Genomic DNA, 16,270 nt, shown 5'->3' on the forward strand with positions numbered 1-16,270 from the left:
AAGCGGCACCATAGTCTTGACCTTCTCTTTGTCTTTGTTCCCATAGCAAATCATTGACGCAGCCATGCTCAGTTCAAGTCTGACCAGGATTGGGAGCGGAGGTGAGAATGGTCGGGTGATGGCGCACGATTTCCCCAAACCGACACAGACTCTGCCGTGTATGGGCCAGGCTGCTGCCATGGGCCTTAGCACCACTGGGATGTAAAAGGGCAACAGCGGCAAACATCAGGAGACTATAAAGAAAAACAATAGCGAGAGTGGGAGGGAAAATGAGAGAGCAATGCGGTATATAGCTCACCTGCCATTGAAGTACTGCCAAATGGATTCATTGACAAAACTCTCTTGGCTCCAAAAGAAATTACACAAGGATGGGAGGGAAATTACTTTTGTAATATTAGGATGTGGTTGTTTTTTGAATCTTCTCTGGTGCAATAAGGAGACGGTGAGGTTTTTGTAAGAAACAGCGTTTTGGGTACCTGAGAACACGGGGGAAAGCTTTTCTTCACTTTCGCAAATTGGTGACAATTGAACTGCGCTGTTTCTTTAATGTCATTTTTCCCCCAACATCACAGTTTTGCAATTATGATGCACATTGCGTTTTCTGTGTTGTCTATCCTATGCTAAATATCTTTGCTATATATGTTTCCTATTCTATATGTGACCCTGGACCACAAAACCAGTCATAAGGGTCAATTATTTGAAATTGAAATTTATACAGTATCTGAAGCTGAATAAATTGATGTATGGTTTGTTAGGATACTACAATATTTGGCTGATCTGGAATCTGAGGAAGCAAAAAATCCAAATATTGAGAAAATCACCTTCAAATGAACTCCTTAGCAACAGTGATGATAAATACATTTATTGTATATTTCATAGACTGTAAAAAGAAAGATGGACGACGCCTGTTCGCTCTCTTCCATTGGTGAAAAGTGAAGCCGCCAGTGTCACGATACGGCGCTGACATCTTGGGTCTTGAGTCTGCGCAGTAGCGATTTCGGGACCAGTCCTGCACAGTAGTGAGCAGGAAGTAAAGCCGCGAAATCAAGAATGCGCATATCACACGATATCACAGCTGTCAATCATGACGTGACACCATGTTTTTATATCATTAAATAACTAACTAAACACAAACTTATTTTAAAAACAAACATTTGAATTTACATCAGCGTAATAAAAACTACAGTAAATGACAGCTTCGGAAAAAAGATAATTTTATGACCTATACTGGGACCACTCACTGGGGGGCGATTGAGACGTTTTGGCTTCACTTTTCAGGGCTTGTGCGGCACGCTTGGTATATTTACAGTAGGAAATGTACAAAATATATTCATGGAACATGACCTTTACTTATTATCCTAATGATTTTTGGTATAAAAATTAATAATTTTGACCCATACAATGTATTGTTGGCTATTGCTACAAATATACCCATGCGACTTATGACTGGTTTTGTTGTCCAGGGTCACATTAGTTCCTCATCTATCGAAGAAAAGTATTTTCTTTGAATATTTAGTTACACATTATCATTAGATAGTTTACTAAATATTCAAATGTATTATTTTCTCACCCCAGGTACATTATTTTTTGCACATAAAGAGAAAATTAATCAATTTTAATTCCAATTTATGACAGTTCATAGTGCACAGTAAACAGTAAGAAGTTGGATGAACTTAAAAAATACTTCAATTGGTAACACCTACATTTTTAATTTTTTTACTTAAAATTTCCACTTAAAAGGAGCATTTCACACGTAGAAACATTAATCTTTATTGAAAGTGTGTCATATTTCTAGTCGAAATGTAACATACATTTAGAATTTGGTGCCTATTTGACCGAGAAAATGGATGTTTGTAGTCTCACTCCCTCAACAAAGATATTGGACTTCCTTCTTTCAATGATGCAAAATGATGATTTTTGCATCATTGAAAGAAGGAAGTGCAACACTGAAATCTGTATTTCGCCTTTCTCAGCGGCAACTGAGAAAATTATGCATGACCATTCAAAAACATGACTGGGGTTCTAACTTTAGAAACCTTATGCAAATGGGTGAAGTGTCCCTTTAAACACATACGTTGAAAAAGAAATTTTTTTTAGGTGTTACCAATTGAAGTAATTTTTTAGTTCATCCAACTTTTCACTTTTTACAGTCTATCAAACTTCAAAAAGGACAAAATGTGCTATAAAAAAGTCGTCAATATGATTTGTGCGCTATATACCAAGACTTCTGAAGCCATATGATAGATTTTATAGACGTTTTGTTTCTTATAATCTTCACCTGCAGAGTTATTAAATATAGCAGCTCTATGCCGGTTAAACAGTACGTCATGTTTTTCATGTGTTTTATATCAAATTATGAAATTAAATGTGCTTTTCTGGAGATTGACAGGACTTATCACTATGAGCAATCACTGAAGATTTTTCAGCATTTTTCTTCTGCACTCAACAGAAAAATAACAACATAAATGAATACAAGACTATATAAATAATGGCCTAATTTAAAATTTTGGATGAAAAAAAATTCGCCATTGATAAAGAAGAATTGCGCAACATCAGCGAGTGTCACAGTGTCACCTTCAATGCACAGTATACACGTCTTCCTTTTCAACCAATTTGATTGACAAGCATCTCTATGGAAAGAGATTTTTACAAATGCGATGGAGAGTCCGATTTCTCATTCTTTATTACTGCCTTATCACAGCTTCATCCTTACCTTGTGAACACTTTGGACCCATCATCTGTTTCCTGTCCATGCTTCTTGATAGATTCAGAGAGTTAAGGAAAAGGTATGAATACTAAAATGCACAATTTAGCAATTTTTTTGTGTGGTTTACATGACATCTGTTTAAACAGATGATCTGTATAGTACTGTAGATCATTCACACACTGACCTGCTAATGAGATCAGAGACCACTTTAAAACATTATCTCATCGTAATAGCAGATGATACTGTTCTGTTTCATAGAAAGTATTTTGTAGAAATCTGCCTAATGGCTGGCAGAGGGACAACAACAAAAATCGCTCGTGTTGTAAGATTAATAGGATGATTTAATAGCCTGAATCGAAGAGCTCATTTGAGAAGAACAATGTGTGGTGGCAATAGCCAGATCATTTGTTTCCCTGTTCTTGCACCCTTTTGTTTAAACTCCAATAATATGAACACACTTTATCTAGACAGGTATCAAGTTGTCATTAGATTTAGGTGTTTATTTAACCACAGACCTGGAAGTGAAATGAAGCCTGTGTCAAGCAGATGCTTCAAATGGACCTGATCATCGCATACTATTGAAGAGCACAGAGATAAAACTGAATGTCAATACTCTGTTTAAGCACAAGATTCACCGGTTGACATTCATCCAGGCTCTGTGTGGTGACTGTTTGTCTGTTTGTATTTTTCTGGAATTGTCTGTTTTTTATCGCCAATTCTATTTGTACAAAATCGAGATCGTGAGAGAAACAACCATAACATGATGTGAAACATTTGTGCTGGCAGAAACAATGCTTTGTGGCCTTTGTTGTCCATTCGGTGGGTTATTTCTTCAGTTTGTTATTTTGAATTATTGTATTTAATGTGATATTCTGTATTTTAGGCCTTGATGTTTTTTTAATTTGGTTTTACACTTTAACTTTCAAATTGCTTTTAGAGAAGTATCATTTTTCACATTCACCTCAGAAAATACCTTTTAGAAAACAGCAGCAAGATGTAACAGCAAAAAATGATGTTTTGACAAGGCGTATTCGGAAATAAACTTTTCTTACCGAACAGTTTTTGTATCCTTTTGAAATTTTTCCTCCATACTGTCGGTGCTTTAAACACATGCAGACTTCAGCAGTCAAAGCTGTTGTTCATCAAAAAAAAGATTAAGTGAAAATGTAGGCAGATTATATGGAAATAAAATTCTTACAAATCTTGAAAATGCATAATGAGTTTTGGAAATGAGTTTGAAATGCATAAGATGAACCATCTATTATGTTTGCATGTGTTTGAAGCATGGATCTCCTATGGATCACTATCAGACACTATAATAAAATAAATGCACCATGACCTGCACTGAAACACAATGACTTGTTGGTGGAACATTTAAGCTCTTCCTGTTGGCTTTCAGAGTGCTGTATTGATTTCGATAAATGCCACATTTGTTCTCTTAGTTTCCTCCATAGGCCTGGCCTTTCAGTCAATCACAGAAATTGCTAGAGACCTTTAAAGTGTTTACAAAGTGTTCAGAAATGCAGAAGTATCTGAAGATGAAGTTTTGTTGTGATGCAGTGCAATCGTAATCCCATATAGCCTTTTCTTAGAATCTGACTCTTAAAATGTATGAGTGCCTATGACTTTAGATGACTTTAGACCAGGGGGGTGGTCCGGTGGACCACCTTTATCAGCAGAGGTGTCCTTCTCATCAACCGCCCTTTAAAGTGTTCTGTTACTACTCTACAAGATCCACTAATTCCGATAATCCACTTTGTCTTTTTCTGGCCGCTTCAGTGGTTTTCGGAAAGTGGAGATGACAGTTCCCTAAGTTTGTTGCATTCACTAGATTTATTACATTATCTCAGTTGTTGATCAGCTGAATTAGTTTGTTTTTGTATTTCGGTCGGTAATGATTTTCTGTCTTCTAAAATTGCTAACAACTTAGCAAGCAAACAGGTACAGGTGTACGTCTGTAAGATGTCTGCTAAAGAGCTGTTTTACGTACATTCTAAATCAAAGACTTCTTCAATATGTCTATATGACATCTTTTATGAAATGTCTCAGAGACGTATTACACATGAGCAAACAATCAAATACAAATCCTGCAGATGTAAATGCAGACTTCAGATAGACATCTCCAAAATGTATGTGTGCTATCAGTAACAACAAAATATTCACATTCTTAGAATTACAATGCTTGTCTTATCAAATTAAAATCCCAATCATAATTATTACCAAATTTGTGATTGTTGGCACACTTTGTAGACAAAAAATACAAAAAAACAATGCCTTAACAAAAAAGAAGACTTTTTGTCACACTTTAAAGGAACAGTATGTAAGAAATTTATATCAATTAATCATGAAATGGCCCTGATATGTCACTAGACATTAATCACTCACTTATATCACTCACAACAGTGGTCCGGCCAGGATATTGTCATTTAAAAAGTTGAGTTGCAGCCCTCAACTGATGTTTATGTTGTCATGTTGTGTATTGGCCACAAGTTTTGTGATTGCAGTACCAGTTTTGGCCACAATCCTACATACTGTTCCTTTAATTCTTGTTATTAAGTATATTATACTTAATAACGGCAGTGGCTCAGTGGTTCATGTAGGTTGTCTACAAACCGGAAGGTTGGTGGTTCAATCCCCGGCTCCAACGGACCAAGTGTCGAGGTGTCCTTGAGCAAGACACCTAACCCCAGCTGCTCCCGATGAGTTGGCTGGCGCCGTGCATGGCTGACACCGCCATCGGTGTATAAATGAGTGTGTGAATGGGTGAATGTGAGGCTAATTGTAAAGCGCTTTGGATGGCCATAGGTCTGTTAAAAGCGCTATATAAATGCAGTCCATTTACCATTATAATCACTTGTCTTAGTTGCTACTAGTAATCTATAATAATAATAATCATATTTTATTAAAACCATATTAATAGTACTGTACCAACCCCCCTTAGTGCCCCTTTTTTTGGTTTGGGCCACTGGCTTTCAAAATGTCTGTGCATGGCCCTGATCTTAATTTACCTTGACATCTGCCCCACATTGGGTGTTGGCTTGAATATCCAACATTGGCCTGATGTCAAAATCCAATGTTGGCTCGATGTCAAAATCCAACGTTGATCCGACGTCATAATCCAACGTTGATTCGAAGCCATAATCCAACGTTGGTCCGACGTCAGAATCCAATGTGATCCGACATCAGTATCCAACGTTAATCCAATGTCAAAATCCAACGTTGATCTGACGTCAGGATCCAACGTTGATCCAACGTTGATCTGATGTCAGGATCCAACATTGATTCAATGTTGATCTGATGTCGGGATCCAACATTAATCTGACGTCAAAATCCAATTATTTATCTGATGTTGGGATCCAGCGTTGACCCGACGTCAGGATCCAATGTTGATACGATGTCAAAATCCAATGCTGATCCGAAGTCAGGATCCAACATTGATCCGAAGTCAGGAATCCAACATTGATCAGAAGTCAGGATCCAACATTGATCCGACGTCAAAATCCAATGTTGATCCGATTCCAAATCCAACGTTGATCTGACGTGAAAATCCAACGTTGATGTGAATTCAAAATCCAACACAAGTGGATACAGCAAACTGAGAACATAAATGTTTTTCCATTATAAGTCTGTGGGCATTTATTATGAAATATTAGCTTACAACCTAAAGGGTTTCTTGCAGGTCTAGTCTTAATTAGCCTTGACATCTGCCCAACATTGAGTATTGATGTGAAAATCCGTTGGCCTGATGTCAAAATCCAACGTTGGCCCGATGTCAAAATCCAACGTTGATCCGATGTCAAAATCCAACTTTAATCTGACGTCAAAATCCAACGTTGATCCAAAGCTCATAATCCAACGTTGATTCGACGTTAAAATCCAATGTTGGTCCGACGTCAAGATCCAACAATGATCCGACGTCAAAATCCAACGTTGATCTGACATCAAAATCCAACAATGATCCAACGTCAAAATCCAACGTTGATTCGACATCAAAATCCAACGTTGATCCGACGTTAAAATCCAACATTGATTCGACGTCAGACAAATCAGACAATGATCTGACGTCAAGACCAACTGCCCTTCAAAATGTCTGTGCAACAGTCCTGCTTTAGACTAAATCTGAGTTAATGTTTATGTTGACAGGCAATACCATATACTTTAAATCCTGTCTTTACATTTAATCTTTATCTTTTTCATGATCACCATATTCCTGCAGGAGGCTCCATATAAAGTCTGTATTGGTCTGCAAATCAGATTTTATGTTTTTTTAAATTTATAAACTAAAGTAGTTGACTAAACAATTCGAAATACGTATTATGACTAAAATAGCTGTTTAAACATGATGACAGTGACCTATGGATGCCTATATCCTGGCATGACTGTAGAGATCAGAAGTGTTTTTAGGTCAGGCTGACATCTCACTATTCTGTAAGAAAACTCTCATAGCTAATTTGTCAGTTCTTCTAAAACAGTTGCTATGCCAACCCATTACATGCCTTACAACTTTTAAGAGTGCATTGATGCTGCCAGCTGCTCTATCTGTAAGCTGTAAGCTGTTTTTCTTTAATGCATTTCTCTCTCTCTCTTACTCACTCTCTTATAGATTAGATTTTACACTGAAGTGGATTTAAAATGTAAATGCTAATATCAAAGCGTGTTTCGTAATGATCATTCATGATACACTGCATTTAAAGATGAAGGACATCAGAGCTGCAATGGACGGCATGAATACTTAGACTTTATGATGTTACAAATGTCACATTAGTGCTATTTATGACAATCACAAATGGCCATCATTTTAAAGAATGCTGACAAATTCGGTACAGACTGGGTCTATCCTAACCTCACCACAGTGGAAAGAAATGTATAATTTAATTTTTTTCAATTTATTTCTATAGCACTTTTTACAGTTTTGCATCTTTACAGTAAATACATAACAGTACAAGAGACAAAAGGAAAAAATGATGAAGATCAGAAATCATTGTATTAGTCCAATTTTTAATAAGATAGAGTAATGCTAACTGTGAATTGTCTGTACATTATACAATTTCTTTGTTGCACATTTTTACGTTTAATCAATTTGAAATTACAATAAATGTAGTGAGGAGTTGCTAAATTATAAAATAAATAAAGTTAAAATTAACTTAAAAATAACTTCAGCTAATTTAACTTTATTTTTTATCATTTAAAGCAACTCCTCAAAAGTCAAGAAAGTTAACTAATTCAAGTTTGATTAAACCTAAAAATTTAAAGGTTTTTTTTATAATGGGTATGTGTATCAAATGTTTCATTAACTAACTTTAAAAGTCAATGCACTTAACTTTTGTTTAAGTTTAGAACAACATAATTAAGAGTAAATGATGACAAACTCCATTTTTGGGTAAATTATCCATTAAATTCCTGTTGACATTTTCATTTGACTATAATAATACCTTTTGCTAATGTCTTTCTGTTATTGTTATGATGTTTATCTTGTAAGAATTGTTTTTCATAGCTTGGATGGAAGACTGTAAGAAGTAGTAGTGTTGTTTTGAATGATGATGGTAATCAACATTTATACTAAAAAACAAGAGGCATCTCTCTCCCTCTGTGCTTATCTATTATTTGAATAATCTGACATTTCCTCTTTAGACTGTGTCTATTGTTTGGCATTGTGGGGAAGGTATGTTGGAGTTTTGAAAAGCTTACAACACTTATTATCAGAATGGCTTTTGTTGTTGTTGTTGAAGGCAAAAGGAATAAATTAAATGATAGGCTTGTTGCCTCAGGCTATTGTTATCCAGCATAATGACTTCACAAAATCCACAAATTAAGGAGATAGAACTGTGGCAGCATTTTTCCTCCAACAACAACTGTGTTTAGCTGACCCTTTTCAGAAGCGGTTTGCATCCTAATAAATTTAAAATGTTTCTTTTAGCAAATTTTTAATCTCACAAACACAATGGAAAATTGGTAGTAGAAGACCGGTGGCTCTGCAAGAAATCTCACCCATGTGGTCTTTCAAATTGAGAGTTTGAAAATAACTTCTCAAAAGAAAACTTTGCCACCTGGTTTGATTTCAGATTGTTTCCTTTTTAACATCTGAGCTCAGAACAAAGCTGAAGCTGTGATTTCTGTCAGTAAGTCTGCAGTGACATCATCTGGGCTCTTACAGAACTGTCTTGTAGTGTCCTATCCGGTTGGGACATGTGAAGTCAAATTAAATTTTTACCCACTCCATTAGTTTATTTTTTGCACTTACATTCCACATAAAAAGTTGTTTTGAGCAGCTTCCAATCATATACATAACCGTCACACTCTTATCTTGGCATTTAAAGTTACTGGATATGATACTGGACATGAAAGGATAAAATTCAACACAATCCTTTTGTGTGTGGCCTAATGTTAGTTAAAAAAAAGTCCCACACTTAGATCATTACTAGAATTAGTGGAAAATGTGGTTATGCGTCTTTCATCAAGGGACTTCTGTGTAGTACACTTGCTCTAGGTAACCATCCTCCAGGCAGACTGTGACGGCCCCATGTGCTATATTGAAAAACTCATTTTTAAACAGCTGAGTAGGCTACAACAGAATAACTCCTTACAAGTCTTAAACAGGACAATCGTGTTTGGGAAACATTCAGGATCTAAATGTTTATTTTGCACATATAGAGTTTGATGAATTTAGGCCTGATTATCTAAAATGTAGCACGTCTGCTAAATTGGCTCTTTCAATATCTGAGCTGTTACACAGCAACAAAATATTTTAGCCAACGTAAGCATGTCTTGCTTTATCTTTGCTTTTAAGCCCGTTATATTAGCCAAACTGGTTCTCCAGCTTTCTTTGCAAATCTTGTGTGGATCAGCACCTACAGAAGGGTGTCAGGTATCTGCTTCTCTCAGTACTAACATACTATTAATACTAACATATGCTATTAGTTTTGTTTAAATGTGGCCCAGTCTGTGAAAAGCCAGCTAAAGTTAATTTTTGTGATTTACTGTTTTATATTTCAAATCATCCTAGGACGCTGAAAATATCTAAAGTCTGACTTTGATTAAAATTTGAAGCATATGTATTTATAAAGAGCAATTATAAAAGCATTAAGGTGAAACTGTGAAAGATTGATAAAATAGATGTTTCCATTAGACAAAACCCATAAACTACATCTCTTATCTTTCAAACAATACTTTACAGCATTTATTAATCTTTTATTTATTTATTTATTTATTAATAATTCATTAACTAATACGTTGACTTCAACATTTACTATAGCCTACATTTTTTAAATCAAATGTCTTTTCAGTCAACATCAATTAATATACCATAAACTAACATTAACAATTGTAATAGACTACCTAACAATAAAGAGTAATACTGAAAACTATATTTTGCTAATTGTTTGTTCATGTTAACTAATTCAGTATCTAATAAGTACCTTATTGTAAATTGTTCCGAAAGTCACCTCCTTCAAATATAATTTTCATGTATAAATAGGAAGTTTTAGTTTGAGTTCCTCTTAGCCTATTACAGAAATATGACAGTTAATCCCTCCTGACTGGGACTCGGTTGTGTTTCCGTGTGCTTAGGAGCACAGGTGAATTTAGGGCGTGGCACCAGATACCTGCTCTGCTCGCCGCTGTCCGCTCGTGCGTGTGATCGCGGAGGTATCAACACTGTTAAGTAACGCCGCGGATGGTACAAAACATTTGTTCCTAGATTTGCAAATGAATCAAGGTGCAATGCAAAACGAAGATGTTTTCTTTATCCAGATTATTCTAAGAGGAGTTGTTTTCGTGGATGTTTTTCTTTAAACCATATTGAGGAAAGTTGGTGACACGATGAAAGACATAAATCTACCCATCGAATCATGTATAAATGGTAAGATTTTACTACTTTATATAAATTATCTTTAGGTTACAAATTGATTTTGTGTGTGTCAGTTTTTCTCCAAAAAGTATTTCATCAGTCTTACAGCCTTACAATTAATGACAAATATTTTTTACAATGATATCTGATGAATGTCATAAAAAAGCTTAATATGCTAATAAAACGTATTATAATCGTCATCATTTAATTTAATAGTAAGCTTTAAGTGTGCGAAACCTCTCTTAAATAATAAATCACTCCGAGCAGTCGCACTGACACCTGGATACATTTGTTTGTGTTGATGACACCCTGACAACTTTTCATAAGGTGTTTGTTCATTTGTGTTTGTAATTTGGGTTGAAATAATGAAGTAATGAAACATCACTTATTCTTCTGTTCAGGTTCTGCCATACGACTATTGTGTCCCACGTCCACATTTGTTTGTATCTTTGACACAATAACTGGCAACACGTCTTATGGTAATATAACCTCTCCTGTCAACAAAGCAGCTGTTGCCATTGACAAATGGAGCAACTACAATTTCTGGCTAGGTTTGATGCTGGCAATACTCTCAACTTTCCTCATTGGGGGAAGTGTTACTTTAAAAAAGAAGGCATTGCTTCGTTTGGCCAGTGCTGGGGAGATGAGAGCAGGTCAGATCATTTACATTCATATTTACATAGTAGAAAACATCATGTCTGTCAGTGCAGATAGATTTTTTTTGTTTCTCTTTTAGTATTGGTAGTTACTGACTGTTATGTAAGTGATAGATGTAACATTATAACATAACATTAATAACATTTCTGTATGTATAATTAATTAAACATGTAAAAATCTTTTGGTTAGCTGAGGGAGGCCATGGTTACCTGAGGGACTGGCTTTGGTGGGGTGGCCTTTTGACTAGTAAGTTTATTAAAATGCAGTTTTAAATCATTCTGCTGATATTCTGATAGACGTGGGTAACATCCTGTTTTTCTTTTGCTTAGTGGGTGGAGGTGAGGTAGCAAACTTTGCTGCATACATGTTTGCTCCAGCCACAGTGGTGACACCTTTAGGAGCTCTCAGTGTTCTTATCAGGTGATGGCAACACCCTTATTTACACTTAACAACAGTTTGCTTTACACATTATTGTGTAAACATTACAAGCCTGGGAGTGGGATGAACAGTATTTGTTTTGTAATAATTCCAACACAATTTCATGTTTCTGTCATTCGTACATTGTGTATGATTTTCTTTCACACCAGTAATAAGGGTTTACAGGTGGGGCTTTATTAATCCTTTATCTTCATAACTGTACGTTTTGGTACAATTCACTTTCATACGAATTAGCCAACTCCCAAAATATGTACGAATTCCCATATGATCAAATTCTAATAATAACTTTTTAGATGTTGTTTAACAATAAACATGATGCCAAAGATATAAAGCAACACATACACTGTAAAATGTTGGATTAACTTTAAAAATTACTTCAATTGATAACGCACAAAGTATTTTCAACTTAAAATTTTCATTTAAGTTCATAAAACGTAATTTTTTTAAGTGTCACTGAAGTCGTGTTTTTAAATGGGACATTTCACAAGGCTTTTTTAATATGTAAAAATAAATATTTGGTGTCCCCAGAGTACATATGTAAAGTTCTAATTCAAAATATCATATAAATAAATTATGTATAATACATCTTTCCCCGCCCCCGTTTTTTTTTTTTAAGTTCCCAGTCAGCGGCAGCATTTTTCATGATTTTCAAAAAAGTTTGATGCCTTCCAGAAAATGGAATATATTTGAAATATTATATGTTATATTTTTAAATATATAAACATAACATACAATATATCAAATGAAAGATCAGACCCTCTGCTTTCAAACCAAATTTTTTTATACCCTTTCATCCATTTTGAGCACAAAATTTAGACATTTTTGTGAAGGACTTTTGATAGAATAAAAACTCCATGTATGTTTTGAGGATCGGTCTGAATCTCTTTCAAGTGAAGCGTTGCTTCCGGTTTGTATAAGTTGTGGAAGAGCGCCACCTGGATAATAGCGGTATTGCAGATTGCCGGAAATACTCGTCATTGGCAGGGAAGCATTTAAAACTCGTCAATGACGGGGAAAGATTTAAAAGTGCCACTTTGTAGGAGTGAGCAAAAATGTGCCGTTTTTGGTGTGTCCTTTTAAATGCAAATGCACTAAATGACGTGCCGTGGTTGGATAATGCAAATTAAGAGCCGGTTTTATCCCCTTCTGACATCACAGGGGGAGCCAAATTTCAGTGACCTACTTTTTCACATGCTTGCAGAGAATGGTTTACCAAAACTAAATTACTGTGTTGTTCTTTTTCACATTTTCTAGGTTAATAAAAGCACTGGTGACCCAATTATAGCACTTAAACATAAAAAAGTCAGATTTTCATGATATGTCCTCTTTAAGTAGAGCAGCTTTCACTTTTTCCAGTGTAGTAAAATAATGACTTATCACTGACTATAATAGAAAATAATAATAAATAGTAGTAAATAGTAAAATAAAGGAAAAATGGTTTATTTTGAAAAAGTAAAACATTTGTGTTACTGGAAACAAAATAGGTTTCGACACCAGTGGGTAACATAACCCATAGGGTAATTTAGAAGATATTAACCCAATTATGTTCCACAGTCTCAAAAACCTACACACACACACATACACACAGGGGGTCATTAAGGGGCTCACACACCGGACGCGCAACTCAGCACCTCTCCGAGTCGCATCTAGGACAACTCGGAGGTATCGTAAACCGGAAGTGCACATTAAATAGCGCAAGCTTAGTCAGATAGCGTCTACTTCAAAATGCATAATATACGTTAGCAGCCAATGTTAATCGCTAATGATTTGGAAAAAATATGATGTTATTTAATGTTAACTATGTGAGTGGAGCTCTGTGGTGCGACATTTGAGCAACTTCCTGAGTCAAAGCCAAGTGTTCGTTTTGTTAGAATGGCGCGGCCATGAGCTGTGCGTCTGTTATGCGACCCCCTTATATTTTTAAGTCAAATGAACTCAATAATTTTAAATCAACCTCACTTTAAAAATATTGAACAGAACACATGCTGGGTTAAAAATGACCCAATGTTGGGTTGTTCTTATGCAACCATAGGTTAAAACAACCCAGCATTGTGTCAATTTTCAGATAGATCAGTATATACATTTTAACATACATGTCATACACATAATTATTATGCACATTTGCTAAAATAACAGGTGCAACAATCATCGACCAATAAAACTATTATAAAAAAGTTTTCTTTTAATATGATGTCATATGCAATATGTTGACAGTGGTCCATTAGTTTTAGCAATAGTCTTTTGTGATTATATCTGATGTATTCATTAGATCTAAATGCATATTTACTAATGCTAATGCGTGTTTACTCTTCTTTCAGTGCGGTTCTGTCCTCCCACTTGTTCGGAGAAACAATGAATCTACTAGGAAAACTCGGCTGTTTGCTGAGCATACTAGGAAGTACCATAATGGTAATACATGCACCTGAAGAGGAAGAGGTGACAACACTTTCAGAAATGACAGACAAACTGCTAGATCCTGGTTAGTGAACCTTTGTTAACGTGTTTGTTTATTGTTGAGATCTATATTTTGATCTATAAGTCTTAATTCAAAAAGCTTAAATGCAGAAACATTGACACATTTTCTGCTTCTGCTAAAGGTTTTCTGGTGTTTGCCTGCATCCTCCTGGCAGCTTGTATGTTCCTCATCTTCTACTTCTCCCCTCGCTACGGTCAAACAAACATATTAATTTACATAAGCATCTGCTCTTTGCTCGGGGCTTTCACCGTGTCGTCGGTCAAAGGCCTCGGCATCGCGGTCCGCACCGCCTTCTCGGACGGTTCCGTCTTCCTTCATCCTCTCACCTGGGTCCTTTTGCTTACCTTAATTGGATCCATCATCATCCAAATCAACTATCTGAACAAGTCGCTGGATACCTTCAATACGCTCCTGGTCTACCCCATCTACTACGTCTTCTTCACTACCGTGGTCCTGAGCACCTCCGTAATTCTGTTTAAAGAGTGGAGAGCCATGTCAGGGGTGGATGTGGTGGGCACTCTCGGGGGATTCTTGGTGATCGTGATTGGGGTGAGCATGCTGCACCTCTTCAAAGACTTGAATGTCTGTCTTGAGGATTTGAGGAATAGCCTTTGTGAGCCATTAGGTCAAGAAAGCCCATCAAGGAGGGAGGACAAGCACATCCTCATAGAGAACATTGAAACCCTACCACCCATGAGAGAGGAAGGACCAAGAGTTTTCATCATCAGCTGAGCGACACACTTGTGCATTGTATACAGAATGTGAAGAAATGTCTTCAATTTATTATTACTTTTCTTCACTGAAGGCTGTTGCGCTATAATGGAATTATTTGTATAGACTTCAGCTGAGGGCATTATAACGCTGACGTATTCTTGAAGAATTTGTGGTTGCAAAAATTTGATGCGTTTTTGCGATACAGTTGTGCTTGTGAGATAAGATCAAACAGGAACATCTTGAAGTGCTCGTAGATTGTATTTAGAATCAAGTTCGAATGAATCTTTATAATACAGAACATGACGCAGCACTATTTGATATTTTGCTGCTGAGGACTGTATGCAGTCTTTTAAAATGTCAGTGCTTTGAAAACATTTTAATTGCACATATATACTCTATGTTCCATCCTCTTTACTTGGGATTCTTTGTTTATGTTTATCTGTATGTTTTTCCAAAGAAGTTATTTAAAATAGATCAGTGTTTTTAAATGCAACATCAAATAAAGAAATGACCTATTTTGTCTTTATGACCATTTCTCTTAAACTTTGACTAGTGGCTATGATGTATGACTAAGAATCTTCTCCAATTGAATTCCAAGAAGATCAGCAGATTTTCAAAGAATTCAAACTGTCATTGACACACCTCTTTTGTGTGCTGGTTCATTAAATGTTAAATGAATCATTTCTTCAGCCAGTATTAAATTCTTGACTTCATTTAACACATTGACTTCCGTTTGCTGAGTTCGGAAACTGTGAAAAACAATTTTTTGTTGTTTTTTCTTGAAAAGCTGGAAAAGTCAGGAAAGAGAGGAAACAAGCGTTTTATTGACCTTGAGACTATATTTACTCTTAAATCCATTGAACAGAGAAGCACTGGATCAAATGACTCTCAAGACAACAGAACTGTAGCTCTGTGTCTTTATCTCACATCTGACAAATAAAAAACACATTTTTCATAGTAGTTATACAAAGGCAGAGCCATGCATTTAGAAATCATTTATTTGTTTGTTGATAAAAGCTCTATACTCAAAATCAAGGCAAAATATTTGAATTTAACATTAAAGATATTTCTCAAATACAAAACATCAATATATAGCCTATATATAAAATGCAATGATACATTTTTCAAGACATTATTATTTAAATGTTATACTTGGCTTATTTATATACTGTGTGTGTAAAGGTTTATGCGCACCCGTTTGAATAAATAAATACAAATTCAATATTAGTTTATATTTAGAGGTTGCTCAAGACCTTTGAAGTTAACACATTCCCGTATAATGTGAAACTTTGTGCTAGCATGTATAATTGTTTAATAATATATACTTATGGCAGCAATAGAATTATTTGACCATGCCCCATGCAATTAAAACTTATGTTTTATTTTTGATATGTCTTTCAAAGCAAGAAAGCTTCAATGTGAATGAAGCACA

The 16,270-nt window shown here is 35.6% G+C and overlaps 2 protein-coding genes across 5 annotated transcripts in view; both read left to right on the plus strand.

Moving 5' to 3' along the window:
- gria1b (glutamate receptor, ionotropic, AMPA 1b) overlaps nt 1-3,765 on the plus strand; it is a 90,618-nt gene extending 86,853 nt beyond the window's left edge. For 2 of the 3 annotated variants that reach the window (XM_055179686.2, XM_055179685.2), the window contains exon 16: nt 47-3,765. In XM_055179686.2, coding sequence (XP_055035661.1) covers nt 47-205 — 159 coding nt within the window. In that variant the 3' untranslated portion in view covers nt 206-3,765. The remainder of the gene's footprint in view (nt 1-46) is intronic. The other variant, XR_008637723.2, reaches the window with a different exon arrangement.
- Nucleotides 3,766-10,238: 6,473 nt separating this feature from the next.
- On the plus strand, nt 10,239-15,360 carry nipal4 (NIPA like domain containing 4). 2 transcript variants are annotated; one of them, XM_055180990.2, is made up of 7 exons: nt 10,239-10,351; nt 10,457-10,565; nt 10,955-11,206; nt 11,400-11,456; nt 11,540-11,630; nt 13,967-14,127; nt 14,246-15,360. In XM_055180990.2, exons 2-7 carry the CDS (start codon nt 10,526-10,528, stop codon nt 14,854-14,856), a joined length of 1,212 nt encoding a protein of 403 aa, XP_055036965.1. In that variant the 5' UTR covers nt 10,239-10,351; nt 10,457-10,525; the 3' UTR covers nt 14,857-15,360. The 2 variants fall into 2 exon arrangements, with proteins under 2 accessions (XP_055036965.1, XP_055036964.1); XM_055180989.2 differs by having other exon boundaries at nt 10,266-10,382.
- The last annotated feature ends 910 nt before the right edge of the window (nt 15,361-16,270 follow it).

Source organism: Misgurnus anguillicaudatus, chromosome 9 (assembly GCF_027580225.2).
Source record: "Misgurnus anguillicaudatus chromosome 9, ASM2758022v2, whole genome shotgun sequence".
Classification (NCBI taxonomy): Eukaryota; Metazoa; Chordata; class Actinopteri; order Cypriniformes; family Cobitidae; genus Misgurnus; species Misgurnus anguillicaudatus.

What these genes read in the sequence shown, in the direction of transcription:
- nipal4 (XM_055180990.2), top strand. Translation starts at nt 10,526, where the DNA reads ATGAAAGACATAAATCTACCCATCGAATCATGTATAAATG. An exon ending in CATCGAATCATGTATAAATG is followed by an intron (nt 10,566 to 10,954) that starts GTAAGATTTTAC and finishes TCTTCTGTTCAG; the next exon opens with GTTCTGCCATACGACTATTG. An exon ending in GCTCTCAGTGTTCTTATCAG is followed by an intron (nt 11,631 to 13,966) that starts GTGATGGCAACA and finishes CTCTTCTTTCAG; the next exon opens with TGCGGTTCTGTCCTCCCACT.